Source organism: Fusarium oxysporum, genomic scaffold (genome assembly GCF_000149955.1).
Source record: "Fusarium oxysporum f. sp. lycopersici 4287 supercont2.48 genomic scaffold, whole genome shotgun sequence".
Classification (NCBI taxonomy): domain Eukaryota; kingdom Fungi; phylum Ascomycota; class Sordariomycetes; order Hypocreales; family Nectriaceae; genus Fusarium; species Fusarium oxysporum.
In genome coordinates, this window is record NW_017264850.1 from 22,181 (window position 1) to 39,181 (window position 17,001).

At 47.2% G+C, this 17,001-nt stretch overlaps 7 protein-coding genes across 7 annotated transcripts; 5 read left to right on the forward strand and 2 right to left on the reverse strand.

Annotated features, from left to right (window-relative positions):
• Positions 1–468: 468 nt before the first annotated feature.
• Positions 469–2,060, reverse strand: FOXG_17348 (uncharacterized protein; the record flags this gene model as incomplete). Its single annotated transcript, XM_018397353.1, has 2 exons — positions 469–1,076; positions 1,127–2,060. 2 exons carry the CDS (start codon positions 2,058–2,060, stop codon positions 469–471), a joined length of 1,542 nt encoding a protein of 513 aa, XP_018258325.1.
• A 590-nt stretch (positions 2,061–2,650) lies between these two features.
• On the reverse strand, positions 2,651–4,959 carry FOXG_17349 (uncharacterized protein; the record flags this gene model as incomplete). The annotated part of the gene is made up of 2 exons (XM_018397354.1): positions 2,651–4,593; positions 4,851–4,959. The coding sequence occupies 2 exons, from the start codon at positions 4,957–4,959 to the stop codon at positions 2,651–2,653; spliced, it is 2,052 nt and encodes a 683-aa protein (XP_018258326.1).
• A 1,286-nt stretch (positions 4,960–6,245) lies between these two features.
• FOXG_22791 (uncharacterized protein) lies at positions 6,246–7,136 on the forward strand (the record flags this gene model as incomplete). Its single annotated transcript, XM_018403205.1, has 1 exon — positions 6,246–7,136. One exon carries the CDS (start codon positions 6,246–6,248, stop codon positions 7,134–7,136), a length of 891 nt encoding a protein of 296 aa, XP_018258327.1.
• Positions 7,137–7,770: 634 nt separating this feature from the next.
• On the forward strand, positions 7,771–9,102 carry FOXG_17350 (isovaleryl-CoA dehydrogenase; the record flags this gene model as incomplete). Its single annotated transcript, XM_018397355.1, has 1 exon — positions 7,771–9,102. One exon carries the CDS (start codon positions 7,771–7,773, stop codon positions 9,100–9,102), a length of 1,332 nt encoding a protein of 443 aa, XP_018258328.1.
• A 789-nt stretch (positions 9,103–9,891) lies between these two features.
• On the forward strand, positions 9,892–11,514 carry FOXG_17351 (uncharacterized protein; the record flags this gene model as incomplete). Its single annotated transcript, XM_018397356.1, has 5 exons — positions 9,892–10,074; positions 10,140–10,211; positions 10,285–10,460; positions 10,547–10,644; positions 10,697–11,514. The coding sequence occupies 5 exons, from the start codon at positions 9,892–9,894 to the stop codon at positions 11,512–11,514; spliced, it is 1,347 nt and encodes a 448-aa protein (XP_018258329.1).
• Positions 11,515–11,867: 353 nt separating this feature from the next.
• Positions 11,868–14,386, forward strand: FOXG_22792 (acetoacetate-CoA ligase; the record flags this gene model as incomplete). Its single annotated transcript, XM_018403206.1, has 8 exons — positions 11,868–12,113; positions 12,160–12,795; positions 12,934–13,014; positions 13,067–13,191; positions 13,248–13,312; positions 13,383–13,532; positions 13,589–13,892; positions 13,951–14,386. 8 exons carry the CDS (start codon positions 11,868–11,870, stop codon positions 14,384–14,386), a joined length of 2,043 nt encoding a protein of 680 aa, XP_018258330.1.
• A 309-nt stretch (positions 14,387–14,695) lies between these two features.
• Positions 14,696–16,981, forward strand: FOXG_17352 (hydroxymethylglutaryl-CoA lyase). Its single transcript, XM_018397357.1, has 2 exons — positions 14,696–15,374; positions 15,434–16,981. Exons 1-2 carry the CDS (start codon positions 14,827–14,829, stop codon positions 16,539–16,541), a joined length of 1,656 nt encoding a protein of 551 aa, XP_018258331.1. The 5' UTR covers positions 14,696–14,826; the 3' UTR covers positions 16,542–16,981.
• Positions 16,982–17,001: the final 20 nt, after the last annotated feature.

Below are 17,001 nucleotides of genomic sequence, written 5' to 3' on the forward strand. Positions count from 1 at the left end.
GGGCAGTAGTCAGTGGTAAAGCTTGATGGGTTTTAATCTGCGTCCATGTCTTAACTAATTTGGATATGCATCATGTTCAATAGTGACCTCGGCATTGGGCAATGGAATAAATGGTATGTTGCCTATTACAAGAAATGGCATAGAGGCAATTTTGCAGCGATAATGATCTGGTGCTTCGGTAATAAAGGCTAGGTCACCCCAACATCTTGAATCAGTGAATAGCGAAGTGAAGTTTGTCTTTTCATGGAGTCCAGGTCATCTGTTGTTACTCTTGGACCCAAAGTATATTACGATCCATTTCCTAAGGTATATACATACAGTGATTGGAATCTAAGTTACCTATACTTACTCGATAATCCACGGCAAAGATATGGGTATCTTTGATTAATAAATTGTGATATGTGTTTAAATGATATTTGAGCCATATTACAACCATGAACAATAACCCAGTAGTTTCCCAATATCCTATCAAGCAGTGTTATCGCTCTCTGACTTTAATACATCTTCTCGAGGCACCAGAGCCACCATATCCGTATCTCCAAAGACCGCCGCAATTTCTTCAAGAGGCTTTCCCAGTGTATCAGGATAAAACCATACAACAACCGCAGCAATAGCATCAATAACAATAAAAATAATATAGAATTTCCAACCGATCGATTCAAAGGCAGTGGGTGCTGACTGTAGCCAGATAATGCTCGTCACACATAGACTACACATACCAAGAGCATAACCCTCACCCCGAAGAAATGTTGGCCAAATCTCCGCAATGTAAGTGAAACCAGGGCCTTCTACAAACAGACCAAAACAAGTGACGTTCAGGAAGAGGAACGCTGTGCATGCAATCAATCCTGGCTGATAAGTCGTTCCGAGGTAATGTTTCTGGAGGGCAGCTTCGAAAATGACGGTAATTCCGCAGGTGGCGAATCCGAAGCACAGCAGCTTGTTTCGTGGGAATTTGTCGATAAAAAACATATTCGCAGTGTTCATGACCCATCCACATAATTGGTAGCCACCCTGCATTTGGAGTACCGCAGAACTGCTAAATCCGAGGCTCTTGTAAATAAGGCCGCCATAATCTGTAAGAGCAATCAGTATCCGTGTCTACGTGAGCGCAGAGAGAACTTACTGTTGACAACCAGAGCACCCGAGCTCATCTGCGCAAAGGTCAAGAAAATAGTCATAAAGAAACGTTTTCTAAAAGAAGCTCGTTGGAAGATCTTGAGGTAGTTCCCGGATATTGACTTTGCGGACTCTGCGTTATCGAGGTGGACTTGTCGCTCGATTTGATCTAGCTCATTCTTCGCATAAAGATGGTTGGGATCTCTTGGGTCTGAGTGAAGCTGTCGAAGGACATCCCATGCCTCCTCCTTCCTGTCATTGGATAGCAGATATCGAGGTGACTCTGGTATCCAGTAGATTCCGAGCAGAAGTAGCAGAGGAAACAATCCAGCAAGCCCCAGCGGACCACGCCAAGTATCTTTACCACCACTAGTATAGTAGAAGAACCCGACACCGGTGTAGGAAGCAACGGTGTAACCAGTATTGATCATTGCGGGGTGTATCTGCACCAGCATGCCTCTTCTGTGAGGAGGCACCAACTCGGCCATCCACATAGGAATTGTAGACAGCATCTGAAACGATCCCCACCCCTGAAAGACCCTGAAAGTGATGAACATGGCGATGTGATAAGAGGCAGTTATAAGAGCACTTGATATAAGGATGATCAGTGCAGCAAGTGCAGCAGACTTCTTGCGCCCATATCTGTGTGCAAAGTAGCCACTGAAGATTGACCCAAAGGCTCCGCCGGCGTAGAAACCGCCGTTGGTGGCCCCTATGAGTGCAGTCATGTCTGACGTTGCACCTAGTTTCATGGTTGCATACCACGAGGGCTGGGATAGGGTAGTGGCGATGATGGAGGAGGCGTAGCCCATGGATGCAGACCCAAAGCCAAGGAACACAATTATGAATATGATGCGTGGCTTGAGGCGAGGAATAATTGCTTCACCTTCCAAGATGGAGGCTTTGCGAAGGCTGGTCTCGTTTGTTTTCTCACGATCCATTGCTATATGCGTAGCGTGATCCGAAATGATTATTAGTTTTCTTGGGAAAATTTTACTTAACAGATCAAAGAGAATCAGAAAGGTCGGACGTAGGATAGTTCCGCCTGGATACTTATACCATTCATCCTCAATATCCAGACAGCCACCAAGGCATTAGTTACTTCTATGATATTCTCCTACTAGACGACGGCCTCGGCGCTCAGACTCAAAAATGGTTGTTGTTCCACCTCGGGCAACAAACATGTTCTGTGGTATTGAGTTCCTCTAGCTAAAAGGTTAGTTTATTCACGTTTTTAGGACCTCGGGGCCAGCTGGGAAACTAAGATTTTCAGACACTAATGCTTGCCAGAATCCGGGGTAATCCGGGGTAGGTCAGAGTAGTCCCAGGCGAATCAAGAAGTATAGAGCAAGTGGGCACTGTAAAACAGAATGAAGTTGTAAAGAAGTCTATAAGAGCATGCTGGTCAACGTATTAAGATTCTGCTCTATCAAAGTCTTGCTTAGAATAATGACGATTATTATTTAAATGCTTTTAGTGTTGCCCTTGAACTTATATGATTCCTAAATAATTCGGAACGGTCAATGGCTGGCTAATAGTAATTACTTTGCAAGGGCAATATCTCTCTTTCCTGCAGCCCGATATTGGTCACAGGGAAAAAGTTTGGATCGGCGTCAAAGTGAACCAAGGCTTGCAAAAGGTTTGCCTCGGCGTCAAAGTCAGTCCATGGGTCATTGAGAGGATCAATGAAGAATTGACTTTCAATACTGCCGCCATCCATCTGTAGTCCTGTCGAGCTTTCTCCCCCTGTTGCGCCATCGGACTGTGTACCGATAGGCAGACTTCCAATTGTCTCAGGTGTGATCAGCGAGTTTGACGCATTCAACGCCATTCGACCACCGGCTTCAGGAATCTGACTGCCCTTTTCAACCACTGCATGTCCTTTCCTGGCCTGCTGCTTTCTTTGCACAAGTTGCCCTGATGTCGAATTATTTGTAGAAGTGAGGTTCAACATGGGGATGTTGACGTGAGTTCTCTGGATAACAGCTTCGAGAAACCATATGACATGGTCTGCAGAAGCGTACATATCCCTGAGATACTGAATAGCCTGCCAGCACTGATAAAACTGTCCGATGGAGGCATAGCGGGCTTCGTGTCGAGATGAGCCAATGTCGTTGAGATGTATGAGAATGGCAGATAGAAGTGCGGGAATGGCCGAGGTAGACGCGAAGCGTAGTTGGTCTCGTTGATGCAAGTCATACGCAACCTGTGTGATTCCTCCAGCAGCGTCAGCAATCTTTTCAGCAGATCTCTTTGTGTTTATATTATCCTCTGAGCTGTCGCCTGACCGTTGTGCCTGGGGTCGATGAAGGATGGCTGTTGAAGTGAGGTATATCATGTACAACAGAGCCTGATGCAGATACAAAGCCGAGCGACCTTGAGGAATTTCCGGTCCCTGTTGGTATTGGTCCGCCTTATAACGACATGGCGATTCCAGATTCTGTATCCAGCCGCGCAACTTGAGGTCACACTTCTCCATGTCCTGCATCTGCTGGGCAGACTTCTTTGGTACGACCATCATTGTGATTTTTTCATCGGCTTTTGAGATATCATTGCTCAAGACAGAATATTGGCTAAACAGAATATCCCCGATGCGCACGCAGAGTTTTGTCAACTCAACAAAGCAAAGCATAAGCCCCTTCTGAATTGCGGAGTCTGTTATCTGCATATTCCCAAGAAACCTCGTAACAGCATCATTGAAGGGGACCATCTCCAAGTCCTCTACTGTTAAGTTGGGAACGTTAAACGTGTCGGGCCTTATCCGAGCCGGCCTTCGAATTCCCAATGCTAGAAGCCGATCTCGTACGTAACAGGACCACCAGATCCTTTTCCGTCCACGTTTCGCTTTGACGCTGATATCAAGCTGTTCGGGGTTCCGATGTATCCCCATGATATGGATTTGCGACAGCGCCATCCCCGTCCAGTGCCATGTGTCCTTTTCGTCATCGGCCCTCTCATACCAGTATGTCATCAGAAGAAGCGCTTGTAGACGAGCAATACGATCGGGTTCTGCATCGAGATGGTAAAGAAGGCGAACTTTCTCAAAAAATTCTTTCCGCATTGCCTTGCGATTCTCATATCCCCTTTCAGTACAGTAGTCGGAGTCGATGTAGACAACGGCGGCAAACATAATAGCCTGGAACAAAAGGAGGCTAACTTGCGAGTTGCCATCCCGCCGAGCAACGGATGACAGGAAGTCCGGTAGGTCGACTACTGGCATGAAAGGATGCACGTATAGTATATGGAGTCGGAATAACTCGCATTGGAGCTCATCGTCAGGGATCCTCAGGCAGCCTTTGCCTGTGAGGTACTCGAGATCGATGGGCTTTAGGTGCGAGGGAAGAGGCCGAATGTATTGTGGCAAGGTCTGCGGATAGTTGCTAGGTGGCGCTAGAGGTAGCTGAATGGGCGCGGCGGCAGAGTTATCGGCGCTGTCTCCCTGCCCATCATCGTCCCGTAATACGCCTTCAAGACCTGTTGAGCATCGTCAGCCAGACTGTGGCAGTTTCTCTCTGCGATCGATGTCAATGAATTCTTGCCTTCAAACGTGAGAGAGACCGGAAACTCCTCTCCAGCATTCGAGCGCTCCGATATGGTGTCTGCCGTCCTGCTCGCTGCAGTTCTACGAGGTTTTCCAAGAACACAGCCCAGGTTATCGAGGCGACAGTTAGTGCATGGCTGGCCTTGTACGGTGACATCACAACGAACTTTGCGACCACGACAAGACAGACAGGCCCGGGGAGCAGATCGTTTCGCAGAAGAGTCAGGTGGTTTATCGTCTCTTTTCCGCTTGGTCCCTGTCCTATCGGTATCTTGCTCAGCTCGTGGCGGCGATGGCATCATGACAATGATCAGATTGAATCGGGCGGCTTTATCATCAATGTTACAGAGATGCCTGACTTCCAGTAGACTTTCTGAGAACGGCCTGCTGGGCTCTCACGTGCCATGATCAGACTGGTGATACAGGTGACTGGGGACAGCAGCCTGAATGCTGTGCCCACTAGCCAGCAAGATCCTCGGCAATTGCCTACTTTGAGCAAAAGGGTACTCTCGTCAAAGAACTATGACTTAAGGAATCAATTAAACGGCAGTATATTAGAATCTGAGTTGCCTAAGCCCGGCTAATAAAGACCCAGGACTCCCCGACCTCTTATTTCTGGAGCAGATTTGTCTACCAGGCACGATTCATTATATCTAGTTATCCAACTACAGCCAGGCCAGACTCAATTGTTTAGGAAACAATTGAAAATCTCGACAGTGGTCGGAAGACGAAGAACTCTCGCTCACATTGGACTAACGTGGCTTGGCTGCCGTTTATAAATATAATTATAATCGTCGTTTCATTCTTTATCTGCCATTTATGCAAAGACTTTAGGCGATTTAGAGCTGTATCTACAATTTCTGCATTTTTACCTGTAAATCCCGTATTCATGGCCTCGGCGATTCCCAACATGTTGGTAGTTGCCTCGGCTATGAGGTTATGAAACAGCCGGATCGTTAACACCCGAACACCTCTCGCAGCGAAAGTTGTACATGTTGATGTCATATCTTGTTAATAACCCATTTAGGAGAGAATTTACTGAGAATACCTTACGATAGGGAAGGTTGGTGCTTGTCATGGCTCCACGGCTAAAACATGGAGAGGAACTTAATATGAATGGTGGACTCCAGTCCTAGTTCTTAACTAAGATTAAACAGTTAACTACTCATATATACTATATTTAGATACATAATTATACTCCTAGCATTATAAAGAGCATAAGTAAAGAAATCCCAAGGTCTCTTAGACCTAACTATCGGCAAACCTCGGAAGTTATTATAAATCTGGACTCATTTAAACTACCATTCGCTCTCAATTTTGAAAGGAGTTTCACTGGAATATGCCATTTATTTTTGAAATATAGAGTGGTTCAAGGTCAGATATGTAATTGGGGATAGCCCTTGTGCAGGCCGAGGTGCATACATGCTTGAGTTTCGGCTATAGGAGCATTTACAGGATCAGCATTATCATGAGTAGTGATATCTATAGAACACACTATCCAATATCCAACGTTTAGGTTTATACAGCCCTGTCAAAGAAAACGCCCTGAATTCCCATATCAGTACGCATAGAGCAAATACACGCAATGAGCCTTGCTTCAGAGGATAAGCTGGCTAACAGATCATTACCATACAGCGAGCATCTCGCAGCTACTTTGAGGCCTTTTGTCATTGGCGGTGCGTCGGGTCTCGTTGCTACAACATGCATTCACCCTATCGACGTGATCAAAGTGCGACTGCAGCTCGCAGGACAAGGCCGAAGCTCGCCATCGGGCTTGTTCTCCGTTACCAGGGGCATTGTATCGCAGGGCAGGCTATTGGACTTGTATCAGGGAATATCTGCAGGCTACTTACGACAACTCGTCTATGGGACAGCCCGTCTGGGTTTCTTTTACACATTTGAAGATGCGTTCAAAAGGCGAGCATCAACGCAGGATCGAGACATCAATTTTGTGGAGAGAGGGGTAGCGGGGCTCCTGGCTGGTGCCTTAGGATCCTTAATTGGTACCCCAACAGAAGTCGCGTTGATTCGCATGCAGAGTGATGGGATGAAGCCACGAGCCGAACGCGCCAACTACCGTTCGGTTTTCGACGCTCTATCCAGAATCACTCGAGCAGAGGGCATTCGAGGACTCTGGAGTGGTACAACTCCTACAGTCATACGAGCATGCTCAACAAACTTCGGTCAACTGACCTTCTTTTCCGAAGCCAAACATCAGCTAGCCAGACATACCGAAATGCCGCCCTATACGCAGTCTCTTGCAGCCGCGGCAATCGCGGGCACGTTTGCTGCCATCCTAAGCTTACCGTTTGACTTTGTCAAAACACGCATGCAGTGGCAAAACAAGCAGGTAGGAGGAGGAGTGCAGTATACTGGTTTCCTTAACTGCATCGTCATGGTTGCAAGAACAGAAGGTTTGGCGGCATTTGGTCACGGTTTTGTGCCGTATTTCTTCAGGATTGCTCCTCATGCGTGAGTTTTGAATCAGTTTCCTTTTACTCGTAAGCACTGACTGGATTACTACAGGGTCATTATGCTTACAGTATCGGATTACATCGCAAGGTGTTGGGTTAAATGACATGCTGGGGGGCTCATCGAATTCTTTTGCATATAATATCTAGGTTTGTGTTGCTCTTCAAATGTCTTAATTTTATCGAGGCTCTCCTGAGTGTTTGATGATCTCTACAAAGAAGAAAACTATTCCTGTCTACTTTGTCAACTCAAGTAATCCTTGCATGAATGTCGTTTAGCTTCTTTGCCGTATAGTTCCTCTGTGCTCTGTTCGTGACCGCAGAAAGAGTGGCGATAGCCTTCTGGCACATCATATTCCACGGGACATGCATCAGGCCTGACAAACTTGTTTAGGCCTTTCCCTTCGCTTCGGGTATCATTCTCGTAGGGTCATGCGTTGGGAGCCTCATCCCGAGGGAACTTAACAAGCCGGCAACGGCCTTGTTCTGCCATTTGCCACTCGAGTGCCGCTTATTACCGACAGGTCTTAGCATTCGCAGCCTCACTTAAAAGACTACTGATCAATATGGCTGAGGGCCTTGAATGGTCCTATTCACATACCCACTTTGCTCCAAGGGCATTACAAACATTCCATAACAATGGCCAGAATGCGAACTCAAGTATTTTCCATTGTTCACTTCACACGACACTCTCTGTCTCTATTGAGAGGTCGCTCGAGAAGGCCCTTTTCCAAAGCGAGAACTTTCCCCGTCAGCCCAGCCTTGAGACAAATCCACTCTTATGCCACTGAATACCTCCCCAGCAACCTTCCAGAATGGACTGATTCCCAGCGATCTGTCCGTGAGGCTATTGCAAAGATCTGTGCTAAATACACTGACGAGTATTGGCTCGAGAGAGACACGGAACACAAGTTTCCGTGGGAACTTTACAACGACCTAGCCTCCAACGGCTGGTTGGGTATCTGTCTTCCTGAAGAGTATGGTGGTGCTGGTCTAGGCATCTCGGAGGCTGCCGTTATGCTCCAGACTATTTCAGAATCAGGGGCGGGTATGAACGGAGCATCATCGGTCCATATGAATATCTTTGGCTTGGAACCAGTTGCCAAGTTTGGCACAAAGGGACAGAAGGAACGTTGGCTGGTCCCTCTTATTCAAGGAAAAGAGCGAGCATGTTTCGGTGTCACGGAGCCAAACACAGGACTTGACACCCTACGTCTACAGTCATCGGCCACAAGAGATGGTGATTTGTATCGCCTAAAGGGGTCTAAGATCTGGATATCCACTGCCCAGGTGGCTGAGAAGATCCTCATTCTCGTCAGAACAACTCCTCTCGACCAGGTCAAGAAGCCGAGCCACGGCCTCTCGCTCTTCTACACCGACCTAGACCGTTCTGCTGTGACTGTCACCGAGATCCCCAAGATGGGTCGCTCAGCAGTTGACAGCAATACTCTTTTCTTTGAAGATTGGAAAGTCCCCGCCAGCGACATGATAGGTAAAGAGGGCGAGGGATTCAAGATGATCATGCATGGAATGAATGCAGAGCGAGTTCTCGTGGGCGCCGAGGCATTGGGAATAGGCTACGCAGCGTTACGACGCGCGAGCAACTACGTCAACGAGCGTGTGGTATTCGGTAATCCAGTTGGCAAGTACCAAGGAATACAGCACCCCTTAGCCGAATGCTGGATGAACCTAGAGAGTGCGCGATTGATGATATATCTCGCCGCGCGTTTGTATGACCAAGGGCATGTGGATGGTGAATATGCAAACGCAGGGAAGTATCTCGCCTCCGAAAGCGCATTCAAGGCAGCTGAGAGAGCCATCTTGTCTCATGGAGGAATGGGTTATGCGAAGGAGTATCATGTTGAGCGGTATCTCAGAGAGGCTATGCTCTCGAGAATTGCACCCATTAGTGGAGAGATGATTAAGAATTACATTGGTCAGAAGGTTCTTGGACTTCCTAAGAGCTACTAGGCAGGTTTCATAAAAGACACTATTAATAACTAGCTATAAGTTACAGCATATACTACTCCTGCTGCTGCATTACCTCTTGAATTATTATGGAGTTTGACAGGTTTAGAACGCGTCTTGACTGTGGGTAAATGGTATTAAAACCGACCTCAGGGGGCAAGAAAACATCTTATCTTGAGATAAGGCACCAAGAAGGTCTAGTCTAAGACCTACTAAGTCTCTCTTAAATTTACCAAAATCCTCTTATTACCTAGGATATTAAGTCTTATGTTTTCTTGCCTCCCCTTAACTCACCAGGTAGTGCGAAAACAATATCTCATCGATGAGAGATTTGAGGTGCGTGATAAGCGATAAATCTAATAGTGATAACAAACTAAATTGTTAACCTTGACTTGTACTGAGCATCCTGTGTCATTCAAATTACAGCAGGATAGGTGCTTAAGAGACAACGGCAAGATTTCAATTTCGCCTGATTAGATTGACCATCACAAAACAAAGTTTTTTTTATCAAATCATAAACATTGTTACGCTGTTGGGCAGTGCCGAGGTTGTGCGATGTTGAGCTTATTAGAAGGCCTAGGAGGGACCCATGTCCAGCCATAAATAATGACCGAGGTCTTTGTGATACATGTCAAGATTTTCAACATTTCTGTAAAGGAGGGTCTACAATTTATGGGATATAATTATATGTGCTGAGGTGTTTTCGCTATCAATAGATAGAGATGGAGTAATTGAACAGTATCCAAGCCTTCGCATTCAAAATATTGAACAGGCCTGATAGCAATCATTATTATGCATCGAGTAAGCATACGGCCTTGTAGCTATGCCAAGGGCATCACTTGGACCGCACGATGGGAGCTCTCGAATCGGCCGTCGAGAGTGAGGTCGTTTTCCAAACAGAGCACTACAGATAACGCCCAGAGCCCTGGCGCTCTCACAGGGTTGAAGATTCTGGACATTTCCCGAGTGTTGGCAGTACGTTGAGTAATATCCTCAGCTACAACCCGGAGCCTAGCTAACATTGTACTGTTATTTCGCAGGCTCCATTTTGCACACAAATCCTTGCGGACTATGGTGCAGATGTGATTAAAGTCGAAACAGTTGGTAAAGGAGTATGTGCTGCCAAAATGATCATTGAGATATTCCCTTTTAACTTTGACTAATACTTAAGATTATTGTTTCTAGGATGATACCAGACATTGGATGATGCCAGGAGAGACCGAGAAATGGAAGAAAGCTGCCGGTCCCATGTCGAATTATTTCTCAGCCGTAAACCGCAACAAGCGATCAATCACCCTTGATTTAAAGCAGCGTGAAGGAAAAGAGATTCTAAAGAAGCTAGCCGGAAATGCAGATGTCTTGTAGGTCTCCAGCAGATAGGTGTTGTTTCTCCCTGTCTCGACAATTTCACGGTTACCTGTACAACTCGACACTAACCAGTCTATAGGATTGAGAACTTCAAACCTGGCACTATGGACCGATTGGGCCTAGGATATGAAAGCCTCCAAAAAGAGAACCCGAGGTTGATATATGCGAGTATTTCAGGTAAGTGGCCAGTCTTATCTGCGTTGGTGCAAGTCAGCTGACACTGACCGAGGCTATGGCACGACTGGTCCATACGCCAACCGAGGAGGATACGATCCGATAGCAGCAGCGGAAGCAGGACTTCTTCATATCACTGGCGAAAGGGATGGTCCTCCTGTACGCACCGGAATTGGCATGGTCGACATGGCAACTGGCCTGTATCTCCATGGCGCCATACTCGCTGCTGTTTATGCCCGCGACCGCGATGGTACTGGCCAAAGAGTGGACACGTCACTGTTCGAGGCCCAACTCAGCCTGTTGACGAATGTCGGACTTTCCTGGCTGAATTTAGGTATCGAGGCGCAGCGCTGGGGTTGTCAACATCCTAGTATCGCCCCCTACGATGCTTTTCAGACTAAAGATACATATCTTGTCTGTGGCGCAACTAACGACGCCCAATTTGCAGCTCTCTGCAAGCTCCTGGGCCTTGAAGATCTAATCACAGATGACCGTTTTGCGACGAATCCCAAGCGAGTGGAAAATCGTCATCTGCTGGGTCCGATCTTCAATCAGGTTTTCCTGACGCGAACGACAAAGGAGTGGGCATCTGTGTTTGACAAAACGGGTCTGCCGTTTGGTCCAATTAATAACATGGAACGAGCATTTGAACATCCGCAGACTGTAGCACGGGATATGATATCCCATGTGAGACTGGACGCGGCGGAGTCGGGCGAGATACGACTCATTGGGCCGGCGGTGAAGTTCAGTCGAACGAGGACGAGCTTGCAGCGAGCACCTCCTCGCCTTGGGGAACATACGTCGGACTTGTTAGAGGAGCTGGGTATAGAAAAACAGGAGGCAGCGAACTTAAAGAAGAAGGGAGTCATTTAGTCTAGCAATGATTATCTTAGTTGCAGCGATTCAACCTGCATAGTGAGATAGGAGGGTGCAATGAATGTCCGGTGAAATCAAATCGTTGCAGTAGTTCCCGCTGTGCCAGGAAGAATCTCTGTGAAAAGAATGGCTAGACCTGTCGGCTTCTGGTACCTGTGATAATTGCCTCGGCAGCAGCTAGGAAACAGTTTGCTGGTGACATCCACTCGAATTACTTGAAATAGTCAAGTATTAGGACCATCCCCTAATTTAGGAGTAACAATGTCCATATCATTCCGTCGCAGCAATCAAGTAAATAAAATCTCATCATTTGGGAGACTGACCCATACTCGATCTCGACTTCTTCAACGATGAATGCACCTGCGAAGACCGCTCTCTGGAGCCCGCAGAACTTGAACGAGACAAATGCAGTTAAGTTCATCAACCACGTCAATGAGAAATCTGGCCTGAGATTGCAAACATACGAAGACTTGTACAAATGGTCGGTAGGAGACGAGACCATCAAGCATTTCTGGACTCAGGCGTACGCATGGCTTGAGATTTCAAGTAGTGGGACAGATGATCTCACTGGAGAAGTCGCATGTTTCAACCCAAGCGTCTGTACCTCCAGGAAGCCTTTTGGTCTTTATTAACAATGCCAAGGACTCACTCTCCAACCTCATGTTTCCGCCTCCAAAGTTCTTTCCAACCGCCACTCTCAATATTGCCGAGCTAATTTTCCGAGGTCGCAAGGATACAGACATCGCTATCTATTTTAGCCGAGAAAGCCTCAGCGACGTCGAGAAAGTAACTTGGGCTTCTCTGAGAGAACGCGTACGAAAGCTGCGCAGTGCATTAGTGAACTCGGGAGTTGTTGCCGGCGATGTCGTCGCGGCCGTCATATCCAACTCTGTCGACGCCATCGTTATCTGCTTGGCAGCCCTGTCAGTTGGCGCACTGTGGTCTTCAACCTCGTGCGATATGGGAGTTGGTGGGATAGTTGACAGATACTCACAAATCCGGCCAAAGATTATCTTTGCAGACCAGGGATATGTCTACGCTGGGAAAATCATCGATCTCAGTGATCGAATTCGGCAATGGTCTAGCGAGCTTCGGGAGCGAAGCGATATGTTGGCGCAGGTCGTTGTGATTCCAAATCCGAACCTCAACTCAATTCCTTCACATCAGCCAAACACATACACATTGGAAAATTTCTTGAAGGCTGACAGAGGAGACCAGTTGCTATTCGAAATCATTCCTTTTTCACATCCAGCCTTTATTCTCTTCTCATCTGGAACAGTTTGTGTTACGAAAGCTATAGAAAAGATCGAGCGGCTGATCATGACACATAGACTGGCCCACCAAAGTGTATCGTTCACTCAACGGGAGTAAGAAAGCCCAGATCCATATTTTAAACGGAGCTTATCACGATACTAGGGAGTAGCCTTGAAAACCAAGGTCGATTCAGTCGTTCAACACGATATCCGCAAGACTGATATTGTATTTCAATACACAACTGTACGTCAACCTGCAAATAGTGGTAAGAGCTCTAACGCTAACTTTATTTGAGACATCATGGATAATGTGGGTTTTGAACCTCATGAATCTCTCTTGCGGCGCCGCAATGCTGTTGTACGATGGCTCTCCTTTTCACCCGCGCCCCAGCATATTATTAGAGCTGGCACAAGCTTTCAAGTGAGTATCAGATACCTTCAATATCGAATTTGGAAGTCGTACTAACTTACCACCAGAGTTAGTGTGTTCGGGACATCGCCGAGATATCTCTCCACGCTCAAAGGCCTCGGCATTACACCAAGTAAGACCACTCTGAAATAGCAAGTACTGGTGGAGTTAAAGCTAACCGTTTGCGTTCGCGCCAACGACAGGACGTGACTTCGATCTCAGTCGCCTACGTATCATGCTGTCAACTGGATCTGTGCTCTCCGCTGAGTTATATGAGTGGTTCTATTCCATTGGGTTTCCTCCTTTAGCCCAGTTGATCTCGATGAGCGGAGGAACGGACATTGCAGGATGCTGTAAGAAAGAAGAAGACTCCGAGGCTATATCCTGAGGTCACTAATATGTTGAATAGTTGTATGTGGAACGCCTATGTTGCCGGTGTATGCCGGGGAGATTCAATGCAAAGCTCTCGGCATGGCAGTAGACATCTACGATTCTGGGACAGATGAGCATGTGTCAGTGGAAGAGCTTGGTGCACCAGGCGAGCTGGTCTGTGCAAAAGCCTTTCCGAGTCAACCACTTGCCTTCTTAGGGAAGGATGGATACAAGCAATATAAGGCTTCTTACTTTGAACGCTACGGGCCAAGTGTATGGTGCCAAGGAGATTTCGTTCAACGGTCACCAGCTACGGGAGGAATTTTCATGCTTGGACGATCGTGAGTCTAGTCCCAACTTCTCACACAGTTTGCAATTTGAGACCTAACGCGTGTGCAGCGATGGCGTCTTAAATCCTTCCGGAGTGCGTTTCGGTTCCGCAGAAATTTATGCAGTTATTGAAACTATTCCAGAGGTCTTGGACAGTATCTGTGTTGGCCAGAAACGAGAAGTCGATATAAACGAAAGGGTACTACTGTTTGTCAAGATAAGACCTGGCGCATCTCTCACATCACATCTCAAGAGCCATATAAACAGCGCTATCCGGGATCGGTACTCGCCACGGCATGTACCAGCATATATCTTCGAGGTGGATGACATTCCATACACAGCTAATGGAAAGAAGTGCGAGATCAATGTGAAGCACGCGATCAACGGGAATAAGTTTGCCGTGGCCGGATCAGTGGCAAATCCGGCAGCTCTCAAGGCTTATGAGAAGTACCGAGATCTGCCTGTAGAGGGGCCAAGAAAAAGTAATATTGTCTCAAAGATCTGAGGTATTGGAGCCAGGCAAAGTGGGAAGTTGAGGACGAGAGAATTCAATAGATAAACTCATGGGGACCTGATTTAGCATTTACCAATTACACTTCATACAGTCAAGTCTTGACTTGGCATTGAAGGTCTGTCGTGACATATTATGATATCTTCTTCCTGTTCACACTTCGTGCATCGTCTAGAAACTTTATCTAGTTGATAGAGGTGATTATTGACTTAACGCGGGTATTAACGGCTTTTGGTTGGGTTAGTCGCCTCGGTTATGCGTCCTAAGCATGGCACCCTCGGTCGAATCATGATATGTTTCACAACACAGAGCACAAAGAACGTAGAATGAGTCAAGTGAAAAAGAAAAATTCTTTTATAATTCAATGATTTATTTGACAAGACCTCAACGTATTGTATACCTCCACTATCACAGAATCACATCAATCAAACACAATGGGCACCTTGACGAAAAGCGCGAGATCACTCCCACTTCTAAAGAATGGTCTAAGACATAATTACAATGTGATTAATATTTCGTCTTCGAAAGGATTCCGGCGTTTCTCCTCTTTGAGGTCAGACGTACAGATCGTTGAGGTTGGGCCAAGGGACGGACTACAAAACATCAAAGCATCCATCCCCACAGCGACCAAAGTCGAGCTGATTCGCAGACTCGCCGACACAGGATTAATCAACATCGAGGCCACTTCCTTCGTGTCTCCAAAATGGGTTCCTCAGCTTGCCGATGGAGCCGAGGTCATGAAGGAGATCCTTGCGCGCCCTGGCCACATCTACCAATCTCGTCAAATGAACTACCCCGTTCTGGCACCGAACCTCAAAGGTTTGGAAAACGCGAGCCGGGCTGGGGCAAAAGAGATTGTGGTCTTTGCGTCTGTGACGGAGGCGTTCAGTAAGGCAAACCAGAACTGTACCGTTGAAGAAGCACTTCAACAATGTGAAGCTGTCACCAAGAAGGCGCTGAGCCTCGGTATCAGAGTTCGCGGGTAGGCATAACCTTTAACTTCTGGGTTAATCAACGACCGATTGCTCACAATTACTATAGTGTCATTTCTTGTATTTTCTCAGACCCATTCTCGGGCCCTACATCACCAAGCGCTGTTTTGCCAGTGGTGAAAAGGTTACTGGAGATGGGCTGCTACGAAGTTGGCTTAGGAGATACTCTCGGTGTCGGTACCCCGAAGAAGGTCCAGGACGTTCTCGACAAACTCCTTGCCGAGATATCTCCCAACAGACTTGCTGGTCACTTCCACGACACCTATGGCCAAGGAATTGCGAATATCGTCCGTGCCTACGAGATGGGTCTTAGAAAGTTTGACAGTAGTGTTGCCGGCCTCGGTGGCTGCCCTTATGCGCCTGGAGCCCGAGGCAATGTTGCGACCGAGGACGTTATCTACACTCTGGAGAACTCAGGAATCAGTACCGGTGTGGACTTGAATAAGCTTTGCAATGTCGGGCAATGGATATCCAAGGAGATTGGCATTCCATATGGGAGTAGGGCGGGTGCCGCTTTGGTTGCCAAGAGAAGCAACACTATCTCCAGCTCAGGCACGCCGAAACCTACACCTCCAAAACAACATCGGTCATGGAAGATTGTGGAAGACACTGGAGAATATCGTGTCTCTCGATCGGGTACCGCCTTGAAAGTCACCCTGACACGACCGAAGAATGGAAATGCCTTGACTGATTCCATGCTTGAAGGTCTGACCGTCCTTTTCAAGAAGCTTCCTCAAGACCCATATGTATATCATCTCGTGATTGAGTCAGAGGGCAAGTTCTTCTGTACGGGCATGGACCTTAGCGGAAACACTGACACGGCCAACGGCTCCGACGATGGCAGCTACTACGCCAAGGTTGCTGCATTGTATGAAGCCTTAGACCACGTTCCCCAGACCACCATCGCCGTCGTCGACGGGCCATGTTTCGGCGGCGGAGTTGGGTTGGCGTTCACTTGCGATGTTCGGCTTGTATCCCCCAAAGCGCGTTGGACACTCAGCGAGATCAAGATTGGGGTCAGTCCAGCCGTGATTTCAAAGTATCTCGTGCGGGAATGGGGTGCTTCTATCGCTCGTGAAGGCATGCTCTCTGGAAGGGAAATACGTCCAGAAGAGCTCGCTCGGGTAGGGAGCCGTTCATGGAATAAGCAGCGATGAGTCATCGTTGACAACGCTACTGGACAACTATCTAGATCAGCTGGATAAATGTGCTCCTCGATCTGCAGCTATTAACAAGGAACTCACAAGAATGGCCTGGTTATCACCGGACAGTGAGAAGCAGGCGAGTCTGGTCAAGAGGACATTCGCCAACATGATGGTCCCCGGATCCGAGGGGGAGCATGGAATTAGGCAGTTTCAAAAGAAGGTCAAGTCGTTCAGCTGGAAGGATTTTTGGGGAAACAAGAGCCCTTTAGAGAAGTCCATCTATTGATTGCTTTCACACTGAGAGTCTAAATATTTAGCTTGAAATGTGTGAGGAACGAATTAGTTGAACACTCCAAGACACACTCATTGTTGCCTTCTTTACCTTTGTGTCGGTATTTGAAGCATATCTCGATCCTCCAACCTTTGTGTGTAGTAGCTACCTTGTCATACACCTCCATGACCTATGAATCTT

Excerpts from the sequence above, each read along its gene's own strand:
- FOXG_17352 (XM_018397357.1), top strand. The coding sequence starts at position 14,827 with ATGGGCACCTTGACGAAAAGCGCGAGATCACTCCCACTTCTAAAGAAT. Across the intron at positions 15,375-15,433 it reads CTCGGTATCAGAGTTCGCGG|TGTCATTTCTTGTATTTTCT; the intron begins GTAGGCATAACC and ends CAATTACTATAG.